Source organism: Oryctolagus cuniculus, chromosome 1 (assembly GCF_051225735.1).
Source record: "Oryctolagus cuniculus isolate XC-2025 breed Fujian yellow rabbit chromosome 1, ASM5122573v1, whole genome shotgun sequence".
NCBI classification, from domain to species: Eukaryota; Metazoa; Chordata; class Mammalia; order Lagomorpha; family Leporidae; genus Oryctolagus; species Oryctolagus cuniculus.
Window position 1 is genome coordinate 232928791 of NC_142867.1, and position 10111 is coordinate 232938901.

General features: G+C 63.3%; 1 protein-coding gene across 3 annotated transcripts; it reads left to right on the forward strand.

The window, feature by feature from the left end:
- The first annotated feature begins 3546 nt into the window (after positions 1 to 3546).
- TOR1B (torsin family 1 member B) lies at positions 3547 to 9697 on the forward strand. 3 transcript variants are annotated; one of them, XR_016225943.1, is made up of 5 exons: positions 3547 to 3814; positions 4317 to 4579; positions 5096 to 6380; positions 7865 to 7992; positions 8262 to 9697. XR_016225943.1 is itself a non-coding variant. In XM_051829512.3 (5 exons), the coding sequence occupies exons 1-5, from the start codon at positions 3625 to 3627 to the stop codon at positions 8501 to 8503; spliced, it is 999 nt and encodes a 332-aa protein (XP_051685472.1). In that variant the 5' UTR covers positions 3547 to 3624; the 3' UTR covers positions 8504 to 9697. The 3 variants fall into 3 exon arrangements, 2 of the variants coding, with proteins under 2 accessions (XP_051685472.1, XP_089177363.1); XM_051829512.3 differs by having other exon boundaries at positions 6205 to 6380; XM_089321237.1 differs by lacking the exons at positions 7865 to 7992; positions 8262 to 9697 and having other exon boundaries at positions 4317 to 4511.
- The last annotated feature ends 414 nt before the right edge of the window (positions 9698 to 10111 follow it).

A 10111-nucleotide genomic window follows, 5' to 3' on the forward strand; every position in this document is an offset into this window, starting at 1 on the left:
TCCCGGTTCCTCCTCTTCCAGGCCAGCTCTCTGCTGTGGCCCGGGAAGGCAGTGGAGGATGGCCCAGGTGCTTGGGCCCTGCACCCACGTGGGAGACCAGGAGAAGCACCTGGCTCCTGCCATTGGATCAGTGTGGTGCGCCGGCTGCAGCACGCCGGCCGCGGCGGCCATTGGAGGGTGAACCAACGGCAAAGGAAGACCTTTCTCTCTGTCTCTCTCTCACTGTGCACTCTGCTTGTCAAAAAAAAAAAAAAAAAAAAAAAAAAAAAAAAGAAGGAAATCAAACTATCCACTTAAAATACATCAGGACTCACCAACCTAAAACCGGCTGTAGACTGTTCCCTTTCTCACTTATTTCCTTCAATGAAATAGGAGTATGTCCGTGTTGAATACACGTTGGATTAGGCTGGGGCCGTTGTGGCACGGCAGGCTTGGCCACCTGGGGACAGCTGCACCCGTATCAGAGCACTGGGCCACGTCCCAGCTGCTCTGCACCTGACCCAGCTCCCTGCTAACGCACCTGGGGGACGGGGGGGACGGCCCAAGTGCCTGGGCCCCTGCACCCACGTGGGAGGCTTGGATGCAGTTCTGAGCTCCTGGCTTCAGCCTGGCCCGAGGCTGGCCGTTGCAGACATTTGGGGAGTGAGCAAGGGGATAGAAGATCTCTCTCTCTCTCTCTGTACTCTGCCGTTCAAATGAATAAGCCTTTGAAGAAAAAAAATGCCATACTGGAATAATGCTGTGTGGGATGCAGGATACCCTGGCCTGTCGCTGAGACCAAGGAACGTTTCCAAATTGCTAGAGACCTTGTGGGATTTTTTTATATTGAGTTTCCAGGTCACGGTTCTACGGAGCCCACAAGGTATGCGTGACCAGAGCTTTGGTGAGCATCAGTATTCACAGGGCTGGCGCTGTGGCGTAGGGTAAGCCTCCACCTGCAGGGCCACCTGGACCACCTGGGCCACTTCCCAAGACCCAAAGCCACCAGGCTCGTGTCTCCCAGGCCAGGTCACTCATTCTCCCCTGAATAAATCTTATTTATTTCTATCGACACCATGAATTAAGGGGGAAAATAGAGCTTGCAGTATGGTAGGGGAAGCAGAAACCAAAGTCAGCCAACAGGATTTAGAGAGAGAGGATTTCATAAAGAATTTATTTTACTAATTTGAAAGAGTTACAGAGAGGGGAGAGACAGAAAGTCTTCCATCCACTGGTTTAATCCCCAAATGGCTACGACGACTGGGGCTGGGCCAGGCCGAACCCAGGAGCCAGGAGCTCCTTCCAGGTCCCCCACACGGTGGCAGGGGCCCAGGGACTTGGCCATTTTCTGCTTTCCCAGGCACATTAGCAGGGAGCTGGACTGGAAATGGAGCAGCCGGGACTCGAACTTGGGCTTGAATACAGGATGCCAGCGCTGCAGGGTGACCGCAGTGCCCGGCTCCTATTTATTTTCTTGAAAGGGAAAGGGAAGAAAGGAGGGAGGCGAGGAGGGAGGGGAGAGGGAGGGGAATAGAGAGCGAGCGAGCGAGCTTCCTGTGGGGACCCATGGCCGGCCATGGGCCCACATGCTAAGGCTTGGCTTGCTGACCGTTGGCAATAGTTACTGCTGTGTGGATGTTTATGGTTTCTGTTGAGCTGTGATATCGGGACTGTTTCATCACCCCAGGCTAGAGTCAAAACAACTATGGCCTTGGGGCTTCCCGTACTTCTTTTCCCACTGACCAAAGCTGAGAAAACACCAGGTGGAAGCTTGTTGTTAGCACCGGAGTTGCCTGCTACGTGACCAGGAGCTTGATTGGATGAAGGCGCGTGATCACCTTTATGGTTGGACAAGGAGCGCATGGACTGTGCGTGATCAGGCACCCGATTGGAGCGCCGCCGCATGGACTGTAGCATGGACTAAGCTTGCATTACATGCGTCTGCAATGATATACTATATAAGCCATTTGTGATGTGGTACAGGAGCTTCCCCTTTCTTTCGGAGCTCCCCTTGCTCAAGGGTTTTTCTTTCTATCCTGTTTAAATAAAAGTCTACTGAAGACCGATCAGCTGGGAGAAGTGTCGTTCCTTTGCAGGCAAGGGAGCGACACTTCCATCCACAGGCTCACTCCCCGAACGCCCACTACAGCTGGGGCTGGCCCAGGAACCCCCTCTGGGTCTCCTAGATGCTGGCAGGGGCCCAATCCTGGGCCATCACTTGCTGCTTTTCCAGGCGCATGAGCAGGAAGCCGGACTGGGAACGTGGCGCGGCTGGCGCTCTAACCGGGTGCCCCATACGGGACGTGGCGCGGCTGGCGCTCTAACCGGGTGCCCTACACGGGACGTGGAGCGGCTGGCGCTCTAACCGGGTGCCCTGCACGGGACATGGAGCGGCTGGCGCTCTAACCGGGTGCCCTACACGGGACACAACGTGGTGCGGCTGGCGCTCTAACCGGGTGCCCTACACGGGACGTGGAGCGGCTGGCGCTCTAACCGGGTGCCCTACACGGGACATGGAGCGGCTGGCGCTCTAACCGGGTGCCCTACACGGGACACAACGTGGTGCGGCTGGCGCTCTAACCGGGTGCCCTACACGGGACGTGGCGCGGCTGGCGCTCTAACCGGGTGCCCTACACGGGACACAACGTGGAGCGGCTGGCGCTCTAACAGGGTGCCCCATACGGGACGTGGCGCGGCTGGCGCTCTAACCGGGTGCCCTACACGGGACGTGGCGCGGCTGGCGCTCTAACCGGGTGCCCTACACGGGACGTGGAGCGGCTGGCGCTCTAACCGGGTGCCCTACACGGGACGTGGCGCGGCTGGCGCTGTAACCGGGTGCCCTACACGGGACACGACGTGGCGTGGCTGGCGCTCTAACCGGGTGCCCTACACGGGACATGGAGCGGCTGGCGCTCTAACCGGGTGCCCTACACGGGACATGGAGCGGCTGGCGCTGTAACCGGGTGCCCTACACGGGACGCGGGCACCACAGATGGTGCCCAGGAGTGTTTCCTGACCATCAGCCGTGAACTTCAAGACCCAGAACGTGGCAGTCCCGGGGTGGGGAGGGGGGCGGAGAGCCGACCTGCGGATTGGGGGGGGGGGTCCCTGACCAGCTGCAGACCACTCGGGACAGGCCGAGACCCTACGCTGTCCTGGCCCTGCTGGGACCTGCGAGCTCCTTCAGGAAAAGGCAGCCCCCCTCCCCCGCCCCCGCCCCAAATGAACGCATTACCCTGGCGTGTTTCTCAGAGAGGAGCCCCCCTCCACCCCAGGTCCTGCGGAGCAGGAGTCTGGAGTCCCCAGGACAAAGCTGCTCATGAAGGCACCCACCGCGAGAGGTGGGCCCCGGTGCCCGCGCGGGAGAACACCAGGAGCCCACTGGCTTGGGGTGCTGCCGAATCCCCAGCCTGCAGGGGGCGCTCCAGAAAACAAGCCCCGCAAAGCCCCGGAGCTTCCGGAAGTCACCGCCGCGCCGCTCACCACCACAGCCCCGCCCCGCCCCGCCATGGCCTCCGCGGTGGGCGGGGCCTCCGTCGGAAGTGACGCCACCGCACCGGAAGTGACGCCACCGGGGCGGAAAGTCGCCTGACGCCCTGCCGCGGGCGTGCAGCCCGGTGGCGGCTGCGGGCTGCGTGGCGCGGGATGCGGCGAGCGGGGCTGCTGCGGCTGCTGCGGCTGCTGCTGGCGGCCCAGGCGGCGGCGGCGTTCGAGCCCATCAGCGTGGGCATCGCCATCGGGGCCGTGTCGGCCCTCACCGGCTACCTGTCCTACACGGACTTCTACTGCCGCTTCGCCGAGTGCTGCCGCGAGGAGCAGCCGCTCAACGCCACGGGTACGCGGGGGCGGGCGGGCGGGCGGCTGTCCCGGGGCCGGGGTCTCGTCCCGCGCGGGTGTCAGCGCGCCCCGGGGAATCCCGCCCCAGGCTTGCCCGGGGGTCGGGGTCTCGTCCCGCGCGGGTGTGAGCGCGCCCCGTGGACCCCGCCCCAGGCTTGCCCGGGGGTCGGGGTCTCGTCCCGCGCGGGTGTCAGCGCGCCCCGGGGGACCCCGCCCCAGGCTTGCCCGGGGGCCGGGGTCTCGGCCCGCGCGGGTGTGAGCGCGCCCCGGGGAACCCCGCCCCAGGCTTGCCCGGGGGCCGGGGTCTCGTCCCGCGCGGGTGTGAGCGCGCCCCCGTGGACCCCGCCCCAGGCTTGCCCGGGGTCTCGGCCCGCGCGGGTGTGAGCGCGCCCCGGGGGACCCCGCCGGCGCCCTGGCCGCCCTGGCCGGCCCGGGGCTGTCTTTATTTTTGGTTTTTGGTAACGAGGGTCGTCTCTCTGCCCTGCGGCCGGCGCGCGCAGCCCTGCAGCGGGACTTGGAGAAGCTGTTCGGACAGCATCTGGCCACGGAAGTGATTCTGAAGGCGCTGACCGGCTTCAAGAGCAACAGAAACCCCAAGAAGCCGCTGACCCTGTCCCTGCACGGCTGGGCCGGCACCGGCAAGAACTTTGTCAGCCAGATCCTGGCTGAGAACCTTCACCCCCGAGGCCTCAAGAGTAACTTTGTGCACCTGTTTGTGTCCACACTGCACTTCCCGCATGAGCACAAGACAAAGCTGTACCAGGCAAGAGAACCCGCCGCCGCCGCTGTTGGCTGCCCGGGCCGCCCGCCGGCTAGCTCTGCCCCCTGCCCCACCGCCTGGGCCGCCCGCTCCCTGCTGTTGGCCCCCCGGGCCCCGCTGCTGGCCCCCCAGGCCGCTTGCTGGCTGCTCTGCCCCCTGCCCCACCGCCTGGGCTGCCCGCTCCCTGCTGTTGGCCCCCCGGGCCCCACTGTTGGCCCCCCGGGCCCCCTGGTCCCCACTGTTGGCCACCCGCAGGTTACTCTGCCCCCTGCCCCGCCGCCTGGGCCGCCCGCTCCCCGCTGTTGGCCACCCGCCAGCTCGCTCTGCCTCCTGCCCCGCTGCCTGGGCCGCTCCCAGCTCGCTCAGCCTCCTGCCCCGCCGCCCGGGCCGCCCGCTCCCTGCTGTTGGCCGCCCCCGGCTCGCTCTGCCGCCTGCCCCGCTCTCTCGCAGTTCATGTCCGCGCGGCTCCGTGGCCCTGGCGGTCACGACCTCCCCTCCCACCGTTGCTTTCTGGTGCAGAGCTGCAGTGGGCGAGGGCCGTCTGCCGAAACGCTGGCTTGCTGCTTGCAGTCTTTGTGATGGGCCGCGGGGCAGAGCGGGAACGTGGACCCAGATCTCCCGGCTGGAAGTGTGCAGAGCGGCCGGCCCCGCCTCAGGGACGAGGGAACGGGCCCAGGGTGCTGGGGCGGGTGGGGCGGGCTTGACCTGTTTGCGTGGCCGCCGCCTTTTCCCGCCGTCTCTGCTGTGGTTGCCAGGAGCACTGGAGGGATTTTCCCCTCCTGAATAGCGTTGATTCTTTTTTTATTTTTGAAGATTTTATTTATTTGAGAGAGAGAGCTACAGACAGAGAGGGCTTCTGTCCTCTGGTTCACTCCCCAGATGGCTGCAACGGCCGGAGCTGAGCTGATCCAAAGCCAGGAGCCAGGAGCTTCTTCTGGGTCTCCCATGTGGGTGCAGGGGCCCAAGCACTTGGGCATCCTCCACTGCTTTCCCAGGCCACAGCAGAGAGCTGGATGGGCAGTGGAGCAGCCGGGTCTCGAACCGGAGCCCATATGGGATGCCGGCGTGGCAGGCGGAGGCTTAGCCCACTGTGCCGCAGCACCGGCTCCAGCATTTATTTTTGTCCTCCCATCCTTTTCTGAGATGTCCCTTGTGTGAGGCTGGTGAGGAAATTCTCGCTAAGTGGGCATTGGCCCTGACGGGGTTAATCTAAGAAGAAATAGAAACTGACCGGCCGAGGAAGTGGAAGTGCACGCGCCACAGGCTGGGGCTGGGTGTCGCCCTGCTTCTCAGGTTCCTCCCAGACATCAGCCGTCCAGTGGGGCGGGGAGGGTGTCCTCGGGTGTCTCACGGTCACGGCCGCGGGTGTCGAGCCTGGAGGGCTCGTTGCCGGGGTGTTTTTCCGTGGTGTGCGTTTCCCCCGGACGTCTGCAAGACCCCTTGTGTTGCGGCGAGGAGCCGACCCCTGCCAGCGCCCACTGTGGGTGGATTCCAGACAAGGCCTGGGAAGCGGTCAGAGAGCCCTGACCTGGGGCCGCCTGGGCCTCCCGGGCAGGAGGAGGACCGGGCACCCGTGCCCCGGGAGCGTCCCTGCCCCTCCGCACACTGCTGCCTCTCTGCTTGGCCAGGACCAGCTGCAGAAGTGGATTCACGGGAACGTGAGCGCCTGCGCGAGCTCCGTGTTCATATTCGACGAGATGGATAAGCTGCACCCGGGCGTCATCGACGCCGTCAAGCCGTTCCTGGACTACTACGAGCAGATCGACGGCGTGTCCTACCGCAAAGCCATCTTCATCTTCCTCAGGTCGGCCGGGGCGCGAGCCCGATTCTGCCCTGGGCTGGGGCTGGAGTGACGTCCGTCCGGGCGACCGCCAGCATTTCGTTTGCCAGCCTGGCAACGGGCACCTAACTCACTCCAGGAAAAAGGACCTGAAGGCAGACCGACTGCTGGGGGGTGGGGCATCGCCCATCCGCCGCTTCACTCCCCAGACGCTTGCAGTAGCTGGGGCTGGGCCAGGCCGGAAGCCAGGGGCCTAGAACGGCATCCGGGTCTCCCACGCGGGTGGCAGGGAACGTCCGCTGCCTCCCAGGGTGCCTTAGGGAACTGGATCCAGAGGCAGGGCAGCCGGTACCGGGACCGGTGGGCTGGCTTCTGTCATTTCCCTGTTGCCGTATCAGCGTGGCCCAGAGAGTGAGCTGCAGAAATGGTCACTGATAAACGGGCGACTGTGTGACAGATGGGCGACCTGACTGTGTGTGATGGGCGACCTGACTGTGTGACAGACGGGCGATCTGACTGTGTGACAGACGGGCTGACTGTGTGTGACAGACGGGCGACCTGACTGTGTGTGACAGATGGGCTGACTGTGTGTGACAGACAGGCGACCTGTGTGTGACAGACGGGCGATCTAACTGTGTGTGACAGATGGGTGACCTGACTGTGTGTGATGGGCGACCTGACTGTGTGACAGATAGGCGATCTAACTGTGTGTGACAGACAGGCGACCTGATTATGTGACAGACGGGCGATCTGACTGTGTGACAGACGGGCGACCTGAGTGTGTGACAGACGGGCGACCTGACTGTGTGTGACAGGCGGGCAATCTGACTGTGTGACAGACGGGCGATCTGACTGTGTGACAGACGGGCGACCTGACTGTGTGTGACAGGCGGGCGATCTGACTGTGTGACAGACGGGCGACCTGACTGTGTGATAGGCGGGCGATCTGACTGTGTGACAGATGGGCTGACTGTGTGTGACAGGCGGGCGACCTGACTGTGTGGCTTCTGAGGGTTGTAAGAAACCATAGCAGGACCCAGCAGGTTCTGAAGAGACAGATTGTAGGTCCCTTGAGGGCCGGTGCCGGTATCTGTTTCTGTGTAGTCTAGCAGTACGTAGTAGCTGTTCCTTGATAAGCATGGCCTTAGAACAGGGTCATTGCCCAGTGCACAAGGGGTCTGACTTAATCTGTGAGGTTTTTTTTTTTTTAAGATTTATTTATTTATCTGAAAGAGTTTCAGAGAGAGGTCTTCCATCTGCTAGTTCACTTCCCAGATGGCCGCAAGGGCCAGAGCTGGGCCAGTCTGGAGCCAGGAGCTTCTTCCAGGTCTCCCACGCGGGTGCAGGGGCCCGAGCACCTGGGCGTCCTCCACTGCTCTCCCAGGTGCATTAGCAGGGAGCTGGATGGGAAGTGGAGCAGCCGGGACTCGAGCAGGCGGCAGCGTTCCCTGCCGCGCCACAGCGCCGGCCCCTAATGCGGGTTTTGTTCTGTGTCTCTGGCCTCACAGCAATGCTGGCGGTGACCTCATCACCAAGACGGCCCTGGACTTCTGGCGGGCGGGAAGGAAGCGGGAGGACATTCAGCTGAAGGACCTGGAGGCCGTGCTGTCCGTCGGGGTCTTCAATAACAAACACAGTGAGTCCACTGGGGCGGCCCGGGGCCTCGGCCAGCCGTGAGCTGCGGCTCCCCGGGCTCCTGGGCCGCGTGGTCGCCCTCGCCTCGTGGCCGCTGAGGTCAGGACTTCTGTTCCAGAAACCAGATGGGGTCCAGCCGAGTGGTGGGTCAGGTGTGTCGCCCCTTGGCGCCGAGGGGTAAAGGCCTAGAGGGCGCACTGAGCCGGGATCAGGGCGGCCCGGGTGACGTGGCCTGGATGGGCAGGAGACGCGCCGGGTCTCGTTTCGCAGGCGGCCTGTGGCGCAGTGGGCTGATCGACAGGAACCTCATCGACTACTTCGTCCCCTTCCTGCCGCTGGAGTACAAGCACGTGAAGATGTGCGTGCGGGCGGAGATGCGCGCCCGGGGCTACGTGGTGGACGAGGACGTGGTGAGCAGAGTGGCCGAGGAGATGACCTACTTCCCCAAGGAGGAGAGGGTCTACTCGGACAAGGGCTGCAAGACGGTGCAGGCGCGCCTGGATTTCTACTGAGCTGCGCCTTTGCCCCGCTCCTCCGGGTTTGGCACGTTTGCACCTGCGGGCTCTGGGGACATCGCCAGTGGAAGATTCTAGGAGTTCGTTTTTGGAGAGAGAGACTCACCTGTCTGGGACGCGGGTCAGTCTGCCACGTGACAGCTCGTGGACTTCCAGGATCCCCCAACACTGAGGTGGCCGTGTGTGCGCCTGCCAGGCCCACGGCGGCCACACCCCGGGAGCTGCTCTGTCTCGGGGCTCCCGGCCCGCTCTCCATGAGAGCTTGGGGTTGGCAGCTGCCGTAGACGGGGTCTCCCTGCCTGGGAGGATGTCAGTTCGGAGCCCTTGGCTGGCGTGAGCTGGCTGCGTGTGGGGTGGGGGCACCCCTGGGCCTCTGCAGCTGCCTGGGCAGACCGGGCGGCCCTCCGTGTGTCCCTGGCCCTGGCGCCGACAGCCCCGGCCCTGGAGTTCCTGTGCCTGCCTCTCCCTTGTGTCGGTCCCAGCCTGCCTTGCATCGCATCTCTCACGTGTCAGTCACTGCCGGGGTCCCTCCCCCCCGGGCCCCGTACACCATCACCAGAGACAGAAGGAGACCGCGGCCTTTCCATTTGAGTCCTCGGTCCCCTCATCTGTTACATCCCACGCGGTCGGCCGCCCCGCAGAGCCCCATGAATCAGCAGGAGCTGCGCACGCTGCAGGGCGGACGAGGCCGGACCCAGCAGTCCGTGGGCAGATGAACCCCGCGTGGCCCAGGGAGTGGCCCTGCGGGACGCCGGGGAGGCCGGGTTTTAAGGATATATTTTTTTATGTTTTTACTTCATAAGGTGTTGCTTGTTTTAAAGCAGGGGGCGGGCGCAGAGCGGGACAAAGCTCATTCCTCTCTCAGGTGCTCCACGGTGTCCCACGTGGTCGCACCTGGAGCGGGAAGTGGGCAGAGGCCAGCCCCTGGGAGTGGTTCTGTGTGTGTGTGTGTGTGTGTGTGCACGCCCTAGTCCTGCAGCCTGTTTGCACGTGAGGGGCGACAGTGAATGTTTGGCGACACAGAAGTGCCTTGAGGTCCCGCGCAGTGAGGTGAGGCTTTCGGTGTTCAGGGCACGTTCCAGAACCGGAGCTGGGTTACATTTCTCTGACCACCTTCTGGGTGTCTGGACGAGAGCAGACACGACTTTGTGTTTACGATGACGCAATAAAGTCCACGTGGTGGCCACCTTTGACCGCTGTCGCTGATTCCTGACTTGGAAAGGCCCTCGGCGAGCACAGCCCCGCGCCAGCGCCGCCACCACCCCTTGCGAGGTGGGGACAAGGCCTTGACCCGACTTCTTGAATGGGAAGTGGCAAAGCTCCCGTCGGCCGGGTCGCATGTCACTGGCTAGCTCTTCCTGTTCACTTATTTGGTAGCAGCTTGAGCCTGGAATCAGGCTGTCAGGCCGGGCCGGGACCTGTGAGTTGGCAGTCTTTGCATCACAGAACCAATATTTACCCTGAAGACTATTATCCCCAAACAGACAGGATGGAGCTGCCTTAGGTGATGGGCAGTTGCATCAGCGATGGGCTTCTCTCTGACAAACGTGCTCCTACAGTGAGTGGAGAGCGGCCGGTGCTGTGGTGTAGCGGGTGAAGCTGCCG

What these genes read in the sequence shown, in the direction of transcription:
- TOR1B (XM_051829512.3), top strand. Translation starts at nt 3,625, where the DNA reads ATGCGGCGAGCGGGGCTGCTGCGGCTGCTGCGGCTGCTGCTGGCGGCC. An exon ending in GCAGCCGCTCAACGCCACGG is followed by an intron (nt 3,815 to 4,316) that starts GTACGCGGGGGC and finishes CGGCGCGCGCAG; the next exon opens with CCCTGCAGCGGGACTTGGAG. An exon ending in ACAAGACAAAGCTGTACCAG is followed by an intron (nt 4,580 to 6,204) that starts GCAAGAGAACCC and finishes CTGCTTGGCCAG; the next exon opens with GACCAGCTGCAGAAGTGGAT.